The 16,147-nt window shown below is 41.4% G+C and overlaps 1 protein-coding gene across 1 annotated transcript; it reads right to left on the bottom strand.

Annotated features, from left to right (window-relative positions):
• Positions 1-697: 697 nt before the first annotated feature.
• Positions 698-14,316, bottom strand: fhip2a (FHF complex subunit HOOK interacting protein 2). Its single transcript, XM_008299101.1, has 17 exons — positions 14,005-14,316; positions 12,860-12,938; positions 10,608-10,777; positions 10,208-10,312; positions 9,965-10,087; positions 9,609-9,833; positions 9,308-9,504; positions 9,003-9,117; positions 8,770-8,846; positions 8,453-8,645; positions 7,861-8,024; positions 6,632-6,778; positions 6,449-6,539; positions 6,126-6,269; positions 4,998-5,138; positions 2,916-3,019; positions 698-2,829 (listed from the first exon to the last, which is right to left on the bottom strand). Exons 1-17 carry the CDS (start codon positions 14,047-14,049, stop codon positions 2,718-2,720), a joined length of 2,232 nt encoding a protein of 743 aa, XP_008297323.1. The 5' UTR covers positions 14,050-14,316; the 3' UTR covers positions 698-2,717.
• Positions 14,317-16,147: the final 1,831 nt, after the last annotated feature.

Below are 16,147 nucleotides of genomic sequence, written 5' to 3'. Positions count from 1 at the left end.
CTGGGAGGCAGGAGGAGTGAGCATGCACCTTACCCTATTGTTTCAATGATGCATTGCACAATCAAACTGGCCTTGAGATATAACGAGTCGTCCCTCTTCACACCAGAGGAAAGCAGCGATGAACATGATGAGATGCAGCAACATGATACAGTGATTGGTCTAAGATGACACAAATCAATTGGCATCAGATTTTTTTTTTTTTGACTATACTGAGTCCTGTACATCTTCACAAACCAAACAGAAGCCTATGTAACATAAGAGTTAGAAGCATAATAAGATAACAATAAACTGCAGTGAAGCCGAAACCCCTTACACATCGATTCTAGGAGTCCTCAGAGATCCACAGTGTCAAGTAAGGCATCTTATCTCCCTGTCAGAGTCTTCACAGACCAAAGTGCTGACAGCTAAGAAATCATCACAGATGGCTGGACTGCCTTTTTTCTCTTTTTTTTTCCAACAAAGAAAAATAATGTATGAGCATGCATTTACACCAGGTAGTATATCTCTATTGCTATTGTACATGTACAATATACAGCTATACATAAAAAGTTGGAAAGATAGTTGATTAAAAAATGTGCATGATTGACAGTTTTAAAAAAAGTTTCCCATTAAAATAGAAATGTTACTCCTGGTACATCCTAGATCATTACTTTTTTTTGGTTCATGAAACAACATTTGGAAAAAGAAAAAAAAAAGCGCCTTTTTTGTGTATATTTACATTACGAACAAGGATGAAGACAATGTGCAAATCTGATTCCATGCAAGCAATTGCATAATGCAGCTTAGGTGCTTGAGGGATGGGTTTGAGGTGGGACCAGGAGAAAAGGGGAAAAAAACAAAACAAGGCTGAACACCAGGGATTCATGGCTTCAATGAATGACTGTCCATTCTCAGCAATAAGAGGCCACACACGCACACAAACAACCCCAATTAGACCCACTAACAGAATACAAACATCCACGCCAGGAACACAACACAAAAAGCAAAGTTACATTTAGTAGCATCTTGATTTAGAGTAAATCTTTTGTAATTAATCACTGATGTGTGAAGCGAGGCTCTGATTTGAAGCTACAGACACCCTCCAGGGAATATCCAACCACACAGCCCGCTCCAACAACACACGGCACTGAGAGTACTTTTCCTCGTCGTTCAAGATCAGGATGAAAAAGTAATACTGCTAGTAAACGCAACACCTTGTAGGTAGTCATGATAACCTATGGTGGAACCCAGAGCTATGAACATACTGTAGTACAGTGGTTTCCAAAGTGGGAAAGTAATTTTGAGATAAATCTAGTGAGTCATGAGATAAATTATCATTTCTTTGTCAGACTTCCTTCTCATTTTTGTGGTTGTTCTTTTGAGTTTTTGGATAATTCTGGATAAAAGCTACAATCTGCAAAGTCTAAATTGCAGACATTGCTTTGTTTAGCAGGCTCAAGCCACGAAAGGATGGGAACCACTGCATGAAGCTACAGTATGTCCTACGTTAATGATGCACTTAAGACACTGGTTAGTAAAACCAAGAGGTCTGTTCCTCTGCACTTTCTCCTGAATAGAGCAAATAAATTACTAAGAACTATTGAGAAAGGGTGCAAAAACAAAAAACAAGAACACAGAGTCTCTCCTTAAGTATAACAAATACTGGTGTGTGAAAAATGCAACACTGGATCTTTCAAAACACAAACTTAAGATGGAATCCAAAGCAAGATGTTTCTTTTCAGAAATGCTGACTTGACATTTCCTGAAAAACCAAAAACAAAACACAAATGAACTCATAATGTAACAAGTGCAATGCAATGAGGTCCATGTGCAACTTAATTTGCAAAATTCACCATGTCATTTAACAAAATGCGATGGATGGTGACATCTTTGGGTGACGGTGATTACGGATGAGCTTTGAGAACACAAGCACTTAAAGACAAGATAAGCAAATGAGAATAAAGTAAATAGCGTCTGCTTAGTCAGCCAGCCATTACACCGACTGCTTAGATTCATTTATCTTAATACGACACTAGTTAAAAAGGCAACCTGAAAAGCAAACAAATAAATAAGATGACTTGGCATTTAAAACACGAGTGCAGTATCTTAAATACTGCAGGTCATTATGTACGTAACTACAAGTACAGATGTGGGTTCAAGGTAGTGGGTTTTTTTCTCTACAGCCTCTTGTCTTCAAACAGACAACATGTGAGGGGTTAAGATAAAAATGTTTCAAAAGGAAACAAATTTTCTGTAACTGAAAGGTGTGATTCCACACTAAGGCAATGACATTTACAAATGGGTGGTAATGGGACAGAAAATAAATATACAAACATCTTTTTTTTCCTTGATATAATAATTACAGGGCAATCATAATTTGGCTGGTGAAAAAGAAAGATGGAAGGGGGGTGGGGGGGCAGTGAGAGAAATTGCAGAGGCTGAAAAGAGTCCAGTGAACATCTCTTTGCACCTCGTCCTCTATCCTCCTCTTCCTCCTCCTCTTCCTCTGCTGGCTGGGCAGTGCCTGTGCTCTGACCTGCTCAAGGAACCTGAGAGGTCAGAGGAAGGGGAGTGATGAAACCCGTCCGCGTGGGCTTTAACAGTCTTGCGGGGATGACCAGTTAGTGGTATTATTTTTGCCGACCCTGTGCCACCGGTACCACCACACCCCCCCCAAAGGCCCAGTTTCACCCTGACCTGTCTGCCTGGCCGAGGCAGATGGCTGAACAGCAGGAAGATTACGGCGAGGACGAGGCAGCTGCGTGGTATTTGACGAAGGCGATGGCTGCCAGCTCTTTGCAGAACTCCTCCAGCACGATCACTCCCTCCAGCAGCGTCATGTGGTCGATACTACAAGAAAAACACACACAAAGGTGAGTGTATTATCAAGAGTCAGCTCAAAAGATAGGAGTCCAGAACCATGCTGAAGTACGTACTTGATGCCCTCTGGCTCCAGGCCTAATAATCTCTTCCTCACAAGCAGCAGTTTGGGTGTGAAGTCTGGGATGCGGTGAATCCTCAACATGAGATCTCCAACAACCTAACAGGAACACAAAGTAATTACCAAAACAGCAGTACCTTCTTTTCTGGGCAATGATGCAACATCAGTTTCTACACTCACTTGAGACATCACTGTAATCAACATAAACAAACAAGAAGCTGCTTTCATGAGTCTCTAAACTGCCTTTTACAGTGTGTGCCACTGGGATGGATTTCAGAGAGAAGTACTTGGACTGATTCATAGAAGAAAATAGCCAGAGAGGTGTTGTAGTTGCGCTCAGAGGTAGTCTTGCATGGATACTTTAGAAATGACAGAGTTTCAATACAAGCTTCATTTTCTGTGAGTTGCCTCAATGTGCTCCAGTGCACATCAGCAACATGAGTCTGCAGCGCTTTGCTTCCACTCTCTGAAGGCCTAGCGGGTGCACCAATCCCTTTTTCTTCTTCTCTCGCAGCACATTGACGCTTTCACGGTAACAAAATGACAGGCATGGCTGCAAATACAAATATTCTTGCAGGCCAACCTCATGTTGCCCACAAAGCAGAAGCACGAACCAAAATGGAATTTGACTTATAGATGACACTCAGGGAGAGGCAACTAAAACTACAAAGTCCATCTGCAGATCAAGGGAGGCATCAGGCCAACAGACATGCCGACTTGTTCAAAGGGTTGTGACAGACAACAGAGGTTCATTGTGGCCCTGAATATAAATCAGATGAGTGTGATTTATTTTGTGACATACAAAATCTTTCTATATTTATTCTTGATGTACAGCACTTTGTGTCAGCAGTGGTTGTTTTTAAAGTGCTTTACAAATAAAGTTGAGTTGAGAGAGTTTTCACCAGCAGGAAGGCAGGAAAGGGAAATGATCATTCTTTGACTTGGCTTGGATCTTTTTAGCTAACCCACCAAGAAGGCAAACATCTCTATATGCTAATACAGCGTTCACACTGCCAGCATTAACTTTACTACAGCCTACAAGCTGCTTAGTCACCAAGGTGTTTACAAATATGCAGATCAACAACACCTGTCACAAATAATCAGCTGAATTCCTGCAGAAAGCGTGACAGTGGTTGATTACAGTGTACAGTGGAGTAGTACACCCGCTTATCTCTGCAAGGATTGAATCTTTGGTAAGCAGCTGTATGATGTGATGTGAAGGTGGACGTTTATTTGTGAAGAGCTTTATATGAATGAAGAGCCTCTCCAGTTTTGGTTAAAAAGGAAAATGTAAGAACACGTTATTGTTTTATTTTATGGCTATTTTTCGCATCCTGCACTGCTTGCCATTGACATAGTCAAAATATTGTCTTTTTAAAAAAAATATTAAGAAAAAAACCCCCAATTTTAAGATCTATGTTGTGTCATCTATCACTACATTGTTTTCATGATGATTTAGGTCTTTGCTGTAACTTTTCAAGATCTGTATTGATATACAGGCAGGTATTGTACTGAAGTAACACTTGGTATCGTGACAACACAAGCAGGTCGAATAGCAGCAGGCTCACATAATTACTGGGCAGTGAAATTCCTAGAACCACTTACACTGATGTGAGAATAAATGCTCGGTTGCCTCAAACATAATTACATGTCAAAGCAAACAATCTGAAATACAATATAAGAATTTCAAGATGCGACACAAACAATCAAGACGTGCAAGACATCTACAAGCACCCAAATACCAGTGATTGAAAGCTTTGGGCACAGCAGTGTCTTCTGTCAATGATGGATAAAATTGTAAATGGTCTGCACTTATATCGTTCCTTTTTCTACCTTAGCGGTACCCAAGGTGCTTTACAATGTGTTTTGCTTTCACCCATTCACACACCAATGGTGACAGAGCTGCCATGCAAGGCACTAATCTGCCATTGGGAACAACTTGGGGTTCAGTGTCTTGCCCAAGGACACTTCGGCATGTGGTGGGGACTGGGGATCGAACCACCTCCCTTGCCATCAGTGAACAGCCCACTCTACCACCTGAGCCACAACTGCTTTCTAATCTAGACAGGAGTCTTACCCTGACGATGACAGAAAACAGAGATCTGCAGCCAGGGGCCAGGTTGATATAAGGGTCCAGCAAGTATTCGTGCAAGTGTGGGTGTGGTAACAAAGACAGCTTGGACAGCACCGCGGTCACCTGCAGGTTCACGTCGTAGGGCTGGAGGACAAAGAGGGCATCAGATAAAAAAATAAATAAATAACACAGGAAATTAACCGATTAGTCCTGACATTTCCCTTTAAAAAAAAAAAAAAAAAAGAGAAATGTCATGTACATGGAAGTACAAGCATAACCTGTCAGGAGCTTTTAATGGCAGATTCATCAATTAGCACAGCCCTCCCTTATAGATTTGATTTCCTAAATGCTATGCCCATGTGCTGCCAAAAAGTGCATTTCACTTCTGAATCTCTATTAGTCATCTTCACAATTCTCATCTAACATCATCTGTTCAATGAGTTTTGGGGCTTCAGGATTCATTATTATTATTATAATTATTTTAACAAGAAAATCGCACATCTCTGCATAATCTGCAGCTCATTTGCATTTTCTATCCATTTTTTTCTCCGCACTTTCTATTAGCAGAAGCATTTTTTGAGGATTCCTGTCAAGAGGACCTGATTTACAATAAACTGCAAATGGCAGAGCTCAAGAAACAATTTTGGAGCGTGGGAACATGAAATCAGTTTAGACATATCTGCTACTTAAAAATAAAAAACAAAATCAAGTCTTGAAAATCAATAAAAACAGAAGTGATGGCTGCTTAACCCTAAAACATTAGATGTTGATTCGAATGCAGACAGGTCTCTGGTATCTGGTTATACATAAATTTCCAGTTAGATGAAGAAGCTTCTATAATCTATATAGACATTATCGAAAGAAGTAGCATTCTGCATTCTGATTCAGGTGGTGCTGCATAAACAGCTTGGATTCACCTTATTGACCAGAGTAGAATTAAAATGGAATTTGTGATTTTCAAAAGGGCTTTTTAAAAAAAAAAAACAAAAAAAAAACTGTGTCTTGTTGTTTTACTTTGTGGAATGATAGATTATAAATAATGCAGTCGACATTTCAACACCTAAGCAAGCAGTTGATCGAAATGGTGTCAGGATTACCACAGATGTTTACAATATGGTGGAGCTAACGCACCTGATCTAGGATGCGGCCCATCCTGTCGAAGAGAACTTTGAGGAAGTGGCCCTCGAAGAAGGGGCTGTCTAAGTTACACTTCTCAAAAGGCTTTGGATTTCCCCTCCAGTCCCACTGCTGGCAGACGCCGCAATAGTCCCTGAACTGAGAAGAACAATGGAAAAAATAATAAGCAAGAGTACCGAAGAAGCTGCCTCACTGCTGTTAACAAGGTAAAAATGCTATCAGAAAGTGAATTTACACATCACAATTATTCGTCCAGTGTATCATAAGCCTTGAAACAAACTCCAGCAGTCTTACAACATACTGCAATGAGCGCTTACCTGTCTGTGTGCATCTCTGAGGTAGGTGTCGTAGCCTGTGCCTTCAACATGATACGAGGACTTGGCCTCATCAGGCACCAAACACAGAAAACTGCAGAAAAACAGTATTGAATAGGTTAGAACTTTAAAAAGTGGGCAGGCTAAGCAATGTCACATCTTTCACAACATGAGCAGACTGTGCACCTGTTGACAATCTTGTGCACCTCTGTCTTCCCATCAGACTTTGAGTGGTCGGGACTCTGTGGTGGAGAGGAGCTGAGCCAATCAGAGCCAGAAAGCCTGCTGTTTGGAGAGAGGTCATCGCCAAAAAGTGGATCTTCCTCAAGGTCTCTGTGGAGAGAACACATATTCTTTTAGGTTACTTATACTGTATGTATTTAAGAACATTTTCTGATTCAGACTACGTATAAAGCAAAAACAAAACACATTTCTCCATTTAGTTTTAGACCAACGGTGTGTGCATCTGTCAACACAATGCAGAACCTTTTTTTGGAAGACCCACTGGTTCTAATACTACAAACACATAAGTCAGCATTGTTCTTGACAAGTACAACTCCACAAGTTCATTTTATGGTGCTTTAGGTTTCTGTGGAAGCCTTGAGGTCCTTGGCAGACAGAAGTCCATCCAGACTTTGAAAGGGATTTTTCTGGAAACATATGTAAATTTGACTCAAAATGTACACATGAGTTTGAAAACAGTTACACATCTAACAAATAAATCCCTGTGTATGAGAAACAATCAAATACAAAACATGACAAGAAATGTCTTTTGGTAGTAGATGGCTTAAGTGAGATTTTCATTCATCACTAAATACAAGAAGAGACATGCAAACTATGGCTTATTGTATTTCAATTTTTCACAGCTGTGATTTATGGTAATAAGTAGCTGAGTTGCATTAGCATGATCCTTCTTAGTCTCAGCTCACAACAATTAGAAGTGGCGTATACAATTTTAATCGAATAAACTTTTTGTTCTATTCAGTCAATATCTCCTCATGGTCCGTTTACTATTTATTCTATGTGGGCTTAACAAAAATCTGGTGTTAATACACAGCCTAGCCTTTGTAAATGGGAAACAAAAAAGTGACTCTGACCGATCCAACAACAGAATTCCAATGTGTCCGGCACATGTTCATTTTTTTTGCACAAAAACAGGGGGTAAGGACAAGTGAGAGTGCTGGTAGGACAGTAAATCTGTTAAATATCCACAATCTCCCTCCAGAATCAAACTCTACTTTTAAAACACACAGCAATCTATTGTGCAGAAAACGTGGAAGCGTATCTAAAGAACACAGCTAGTTGATGCATTCATTTTATTTTCAGAATTTTGTGTTCGTGCAGAGGATCGTCAAGAAGGTGCATGTGTATCCAGCAGCTCAGGGTGTTTTAGGGGGTCATAGGCAGGTCCTTACACAGCATCATGGGGCTGGCCATTCTCCAGTGGCTCCCGCTCCTCCTGTGGTTTGTTCTCCATGTAGTTCCTCTCCTCCAGGCTACGCAGCACCAAGCTGTGGAGGATGTGCTGGTTGGGCTTCTGAATCAGCTGCTCAAATAGCCGCAGTGTCATGATGCTGATCTGCGGACAGGAAGAAAAGAATAAGGCTCAACTCGCTCTATAAGCCCTTAGAAGCAAGCCAAGTATTTGCTCACTGACAGAAAAGAAGGCAGTGGCTGCTTGAACATGAAAGAGATGATTCATCCCTCTTTTGTGTGATGAAAATGTGTGCAATGGCTCTGTCAGATACTAATTAAAATTCATGTGGTTTGGTTAATCATATGATTCACTGGAACTCAGAATCCTTGAAGGGCAGATGGCCATTGGTACTTTAGAAAACTCAATCACGAAAAAAAACTACGTACATGGTATTTTCATCCTTGAATGCAAATTTATGTGATGGAGTGCAATAAAAAGGCCTCAGTGAGTCCCTTTTGACCTTTGACTGTTAAAGATACATTCATTAGCATGAACAGGTACATCCTGAATCATAACTAAGTGATAAGAACCTCATCTGACAGGTGATCGCAGTGCTCGATGAGTCTGTGTCTGAGAGGATTCTGGGCGATTGTAGCTGAAGTCTCTGGTTCTCTCTCCTCCCCGAGCAGGAAGTAAACCATCTCCTGCAGCAGTGCTTCTGATGTCACCTGTCTTATGATCCTGTTCAGGAGGGCTGTGGAGGTCAGGATGCCCACCTCCGACCTACGTGAACCCAAAAACACACCACCTGTGTTACCACGCAGTCACGACACTTACTTTAATACGCTGACAAAACTATGAACTTCAATACGAGTTTGATTGATTGATGATTCAAGGCAGGACTCACGTCTGCATGAGCTGTGGTTCCATCACAGACACAAAGAATCTTTCTCTCACTGCTTTTGCCATCACTGCCGCTGCTGACTGGAAGACAGTGAAGAAAAAAAAAATTCAGTTCAGCCTTCTGTGGCTTTCAAACACAAAAACAGCTGCTTTGGAGAGAACATCTTCTTTCATTTTGTCAATTCAAACAACAATATGAGGCACCAAAACACAGTGAGTCAGCATTGTTTAAAAAACCTTCTGAGCCTCCTTGATGAGCTGGTCGCAGTAATCTAGCCAGGACAGGAAGGAGATGAGGGCTCTCTTTCCTGTGAAGACGGCAGCATCCTCCTTCAGGTTATATACATCTAGACTAAAAGAGAAAGTATTAAAAGGTTTGATGCAGCTCTTCCAAAATATCCCCTAAAAATAGCATTTTATGTTATTTAAGCAACCTGTTAAGTCCAATCAAATGAAAACTTAAGAGAATATTTACAAGCCATTAATCTTCTGATTTCAATAAATATGTGGCTATAAAATGTAAACATGCAAAAGAAATTTACCCCCAGTTGACTGACTCTACTGTTTCAATGTCCAAAGGGTCCATGGACTGTGGCAGGGCTTTATAAAAGGAGACCAGCCTGTCGGTCAAAAGCTCACAGAGCTCAGTGTTTTCAGTTAAACACTTGGCAGCAGCAGGCTCTGGTAAACTGACCAGCAGCATCAGGCCCTCACATGCCTTCACTACTATCCTGCCATCCTGAGTGGAGAAAAACAAGTATACAGCTCAAGATACAAAAATTTTTAAAATAAAACTTTCCATACAGTAAATCACCATGAAACCCTCACTGAAGTTTTACTTACAGGGCTCTTTGTGAGGTTGAGCAGGGAGCTGACCAGATTGTAATTGTTGCTGTTGTTATTATTACTGCTTGGACTGGAGGTGGAGGCGGCAGCTGCAGCCTGTGGCTCCTCTTGGCGGTCGGCCTGCTCCTCTGCCAGAGACTGACCAGTGTCTGGAGCCAACGTGCTCTCCTTCACCCCATCTGTCGCTGCAGGGCTCTTTATCTCAGGTCTCTTTAACTTGTTCTGCAAGATATAGCCTCTGAATTATGACCTTAAAAATCCTGTAAGGTTCTTATTTTTGCCAATATACAAACACACACATTTATAATAGTGCAGCTTAACTTTGTTTTCTCTCCAGTGTCATAACAACCTACCTCAAGGAAGAAGTTGACAAGGTATGGGTCCTGCTTCAGTTTGGCACACACTATACAAAGGAACTGGATCTCTTCATTTTCTGTAGGAGCAGCCAGCACCTCCCCACACAGACGGATCAGTTTCTGACAGTCACATAGAAAAATAAGGGTTACAAGTACAGGACACAACCTGTCAGTTTGGAGACCATTTAGAGGCGAAGGACGATAAAAACACACTGAAATCTTAACTGCAACGCTTCTTACCTGTACAGGTCTGTGGACGTTGATGTGTGGCAGAAGAGGCTGACGAATGTGTGCTAACAGCTTTGTGTAGAAGGTAAGCACCTGTTGCTTCATCCCCGGAGGACACTGATGAGAAATCATATAAACACAATATGTTTGAAGTTATTTGCTTGGTGTAGAATAAACAGATGCACCCTTTGCAGCTCACAGTGCTGGTGACAGCTGTCATGTTTTGATTTCACTGTTGCTACTGCAGCTGATTGAACACTCTGTGCTGTGCTTAGCTTACTGCAATCCTCAGCACTCACAATTTTAATCTAATCATGAATTTCCACTTGCTTTCATCCAATATTACATATGTGTAGGATCTTATGACATGTTTATTTTCCTGTATGCAGTTATCAAAGCATGACTGCCTTACATCTGCTTTTCCCAAGGTGTAGAGAGTCTCCAGGATCTTATGGTGTAGGAGATACTCCATGCAGGGTCCTGTCTCTCCAGACTCCCTTTCCCCTTCCTCCTGAGTCAGAATGTCCAGCATCTGTTCCAGGTGTGATGGGATGTTGGTGTCTGTGACTGGGGCTTTGTCATCTAACAGGAGAATGCACAGAAACAGTTTGTCCATAAGCAACAGACATGAGGAAAAAGGCCTTACTCATCTTCAGTGTCTTGTGCAGTTTCTCTAAATGCTTCACCCATGTAATCCTACATTTTCACTTTTGCTCAAGCACAGAAGAACAACTGTTAAACTACAAAGCTAAAGTGTAGTACTATTTAATCAGGTGTAACGTCAGTCATTTTCGAAACAATTTATCAGGACAGCTTTTAACAGTATTGACTAATCCTGCTGGCACTGTCAATAGCTTCGTAGGTGACTTTGCAGTAAAATCCTGTTTTCACATGTAAACACATCCATTGTGCAGCACACTACCTGAGTAATGAGTTATTGACAACGGTCTGTTTACCCAATGGCATTAACTCAATTCAGTAAATGAAGGGAACACAAGCAAAAACAACAAGTATAACCCACAGCGGTAACTGTGACTGAACAAATAAATATGACAATGCATGAGCAAAAGTAGCTGCAAGGTGGCGCAGTAGGTTAGCACTGTTGCCTCGCAGCAAGAAGGTTGCCGGTTCGTGTCCCGGTGGGGGCATGGAGTTTGCATGTTCTCCCCGTGCAGCGTGGGTTCTCTCTGGGTTTCCCACACAGTCCAAAAACATGTTGAGGTTTGAATCAAATTCTAAATTGTCTGTAGGTGTGAATGTGAGTGTGCTTGGTTGTCTGTCTCTAAGTGTGGCCTTGCAATAGACTGGCGACCTGTCCAGGGTGTCCCCTGCCTTCGCCCTAAGTCGGCTGGGATAGGCTCCAGCGACTCTCGTGAGGATTAAACGGTGTATAGATAATGGATGGATGAGCAAAAGTATAAATAAAACTATGCACAAATGACCTCCATGGTGGGTCACATCAAGCTAAATGAATGCTGCATTAAGCACTGAAAAACAAAAACACAATAAGCCTTGTTTGTTTTATCAAGTGCTGCTTTAGAGTTCATACATTGTTAAAAAGTGTGCTATGCAAGCTCTCCTCATTTTTCACAAATACATGAACAGCTGTACAGGATATAAACACATATGGAAAACTACGAGAACTGCTGCAAAGAAGCTGTCAACAGTGAAGAAAACAGGGAGGAGACTTTCGTGGTCCATGATATTCAGGTCAAGCGGAAGATGTCAAAATGTGACATGACTGGGTTTACCCACCAACCTGACACAGACGTAGAGTGCATAAATTCTACTTGCTCAGATGCCTATAGGCAAACATGAAGGAAGCCCTGTCAGTCTGAGGATGCTCTGGTCCACACCGAGCTGCTGAAGTCTAATGCACACTCAGCCCGCATAGCATTCTCAGCATACTTCACAATAACGTCTTTCCACTAGGACTTTCCTCGTGATCGCTCTCTTTGCACTGCCAGTGCACAGTGGTACTACGCGACTAGGTGATTAGTCCATGACCAGAAAATGTCACAATCAAATAACAAAATGCACTTGAGGAAAATGTATAATACTTGCTTAAAAAAATAAGAAATTTGAAAGAGGTAACCTGCAATTAGCATTGATCTTATTTGTAATATTGAATACTGACAGATAATATATTACATCAAAGACTCAACACCTGCAAAACTCATACTGGTACATACAGTATGATCGTTATAAACAATGTCTTGTCATTGTGTTCTAACAGTAGATCAGTATCAATGGTACAAAGGAGCGCAAGAAAAGCAATTTGTGCAACAATGCCAGTATGTCTCAGGATTTTTCCTGCCTAAAAAAAATCTTTGGCACCTCCCAAAGGAAAATCCCTAGCACAATAATTGAGAGTAAAATATACATGTCTCTTTCTAACCAGTTTTGACAATTTGGGTGTCATGTACTCAAGCACATTAGACATTTTTTGTGTAATCTAAAGGTCAGAAATAAGAGGAAAATGCATAGATTTCTGTACCCATGCAGTGACAAAGACCCATTGTTTTGACTGTGTGTGTATCAATCATGCTTACTGTTAAGCGTAGTCACCTCCACAGACCCTTTCTGAGCCAAGAAAAGCCCCTGTCTCCGTGTGGCTATCATGACCAAAACATGTATTAGCTCAGTATTTCATACATTTCTTACCTGAAGTCTCAATGTAATAATGTGTAATGGCCTTCCAGTGATAGACAAAGTCCTCCTGTAAGGGCAGCGATGGGGCAAGCTGTAAAAGAAAATATATAAAAACGTTTTATGTATGTTTTTGTGGGTGACCTAGAGAGACAATATTAACGATTATTAGCAAAATAACACGTTACTGTTGCTTTTAGGCAGACTTCAAAGAATTCAGAGATTTTGCTCTATTAAAATGTGTGGCCGGTGACATAATTTTGTAGTTTTCACTAATATCTTAACATTCTTACATGGTTCTAATATGCTACAAAATGACTTTGTTTAGTGTGTTGTCAAAGCCCAGCACTTTCCCCAAAAGCTTTAATACTGAGAAAAACGGTCACTTTCAGGTGACATAACTGTCTACACTTGCCATGGACATTCTTGTACACAACAACAAACTATGTCATGGAGTAAGGAATAATTACTCGAAGATTTCTTAATAAGTCAGACATAGGAATGAGTCAATACTTTTGATGTCAGAGTGTTTGGGTCACCTGCCAAATAACTGTTTTCAAATCCTTGACATAATACAGCTTGAAAACAGGCTGCAGGCAGGTTGCTGCTGGTCTCTAGCTAGTTAGCTGGCTGGCTAACATGTAACATTAAGCCTTTTAACAATTGCTGAGCGAGAAACCCACACACTCTCATTTTAATATTAGTTCAAACATTGCGCAACATCAAACTAGGATGTCCACTGATTTCGAAATCACTCCTTACGAGAAGACTCTGCTGTTTGAAACGGAACAGCTAGCTAAGGTGTTAGCTTAGCTTTTAAGCTATTATCAGCTAACTTAGCGTACAACTAACTCGTTTTTTCTGGTTACCTTAATCCAGATACTTTGATAGAAAGAAGGAAATGGTTAGTTAATTTTGTAACCAAACACGCAATTGAGCACAGCCACTCCTGACAATATCTAACAGGTGTAAACAAACTGATAACAAAAACACAAAACGCTAACATTAGCTGAGTTAGCTCGCTAGTTAGCAACGGATTCCTAATGCTGACGTTACGATGTGTGGTGTCTGGGCAACGAAAGAAGGCCCATTTAAGCTAAAATGGACGTTACACAGAAGTAAACCAGAGGACAGAAAAATACTCCATAGTAAAAACTCACCGCTTCCACAGCGTGCTGAAGAATGGACGTAAATTTGGAGAACATTTTGTTCTTCGACTGGACTAGTTTCTCCCGAGAAGACCTAGAGAATTCCTCTATCTTCTTCTTCCTGTTGCTACCGCCTCGATCCAGATTGGAGGTTTCATACACTGACCCTTGTAACGAAAGAAGAAATCGTGAACAATAAAACCCCGCTACAGCTTCGGTGTGGGCCACGGGACTTTTACGGGCCTGGCACAACCAGTGTAAACAAGACGTCTTCAGCCTCGGCGTATGCTCACTTTGGACACGGTGGCACTTCGCTCGCCAAACGCTGCCTTCAGGGACCGGCAGGGGGCGCAGGAACACCGGCATACACGGAGTTCTGGTTACCGAGCACGATCAATGCATACAAATGGAGATAATACACTGATTGAGGGGCTATGATCAATAGTCAGTTTCGATCTACAAGCCAGCTGCGATAATCGAACTAGTTGACATGGCTATGGAAAAACTGCTGATTATATCATCTGTCCTAACGCACTGATTTAGGTCATATCCCAGAAATTGCAGTGCTTTTTCCTCCACACAGACCTCAGGTTCTACTTGATTTAACACCCATTGCATCTAGAATAAAGTTTAACAGTCTTGAACATGAATTTCCGCTAAAGTAGCCACATTAATAAATAAAAAATGGGGGGGAAAAATCAACAGCGATCGCTCCAGAGTGGATGTCAACTTTATGATTTAGCTCAACTACCTCAGAACAGCACCGTCATCCCAGACGGAAAGTAGGCTAACCCGGTTTAAGGTGACCAGACGGCAGCTGCAGGCGAGGAATTTCAAGAATGAATTGAATTTATAACTCTAAATCTGCGCTATTGTGTTCAAATATGGACATAAACTTGTTGGGGAAAAAAGGGATGCTGTCTAGTTCCAGGACACGCCCTGTCGCTGGAAAGTGCTCTCTCCATCGCGCGTTCTAGTTCGGTCCTCCAAAATCGCAGGCTCTATGTCTCCCTGCGTTTAATCCTATTAAATGACAAGCCACAAACTTAAAGATAAAATCAGGCTGTCAACCGGTCTTTTTTTTTTTTTTTTATTTTCCCCTTCCACCACCTCCCCACACTCTTCTTTCACCGGGGCATCTTCTCCTGGTTAATCTCGGCAAAAGGAGAGAAAAAAAGAATCTCTACCTACCGGGCATGTCTGCTAGAGGTGAGTATCTTTTGCCGCAGAAGCCTTCATATCAACACATAGAGAGGAGGAAAAAAAGTCTGTTAATCTTTCGGGAGGAGGGGTGGATGAAGGATGGGTGCGATGGAGAAGGGAGTCCTTTTTTTTTTTTTTTCCTAATGCGTCGGTCGTTCGCCAGGATCAGAATCAGAGCTGTGATAATGACACCGGGATTGTAAGTAGGTTAGACCTGTGTACAGCTGAAATTACAGCCTCCACCGCTGCAGCCCTCTTTTTTTTTTTTTTTTAAGACGAGCCTACAACTTATTTTGTTGATGTGAACAGTAGGCAGCCTAAAAATAGATCCCCCACTTTCTCTTTTGAAAATCCCAGCTGCTGTGACGGAGCTCCTCTGATGGTGGATTGTCATTAGTTAAGAGCTGATGGTGGAGGACAGTAGTCAGATGTGATAATCACTGTTTCTGCTAAGTGTATGACTTGCTGAGGTGAAGTCAGGTGAGGAAAAGGAGCTGAAGGAATGCAAACTGTAATTTGTTGATCCTACCCTGTGTGAGCTGTGGGGGATGTTTTGCTGGATTTCTTGCTTGAGTGTAAATAAGCTGTTGTACCTGTAAACAGAGCAGGTGGATTGTGTTTGTTCCCATGTGGAGGACCTTTCTTGTCACTGATTAAGGGCTGGATAGAGGCAGAGGAGTTACAATACCGCCACGACCTCAAGGTTGTTGTACTAAAGCTGCAACTGGATTCTGATCCTGTTATTGTGTAAAACAGCAGCCCATTATAAAGAGGTTGTGCAGCTTCTGTAAATGTAAAAAGACTTGTAAGCTCTCAATTTATTATTTATTTACGTGTTAATAATCTGCTAGGTTTCTGTTTATATTCAGCTACTTACATGTCTATTGAATTTCAGGGATGTGTCTCATACACAACTAGGGTCAGAAATAGGGACTCAAGGCCTCCTCAGGTG

The sequence above is a fragment of the Stegastes partitus genome, unplaced genomic scaffold (assembly GCF_000690725.1).
Source record: "Stegastes partitus isolate 25-593 unplaced genomic scaffold, Stegastes_partitus-1.0.2 Scaffold1, whole genome shotgun sequence".
Classification (NCBI taxonomy): Eukaryota; Metazoa; Chordata; class Actinopteri; family Pomacentridae; genus Stegastes; species Stegastes partitus.
The sequence above is the reverse complement of the archived record's forward strand: the minus strand, read 5'-3'. Positions and strand labels throughout refer to the sequence as shown.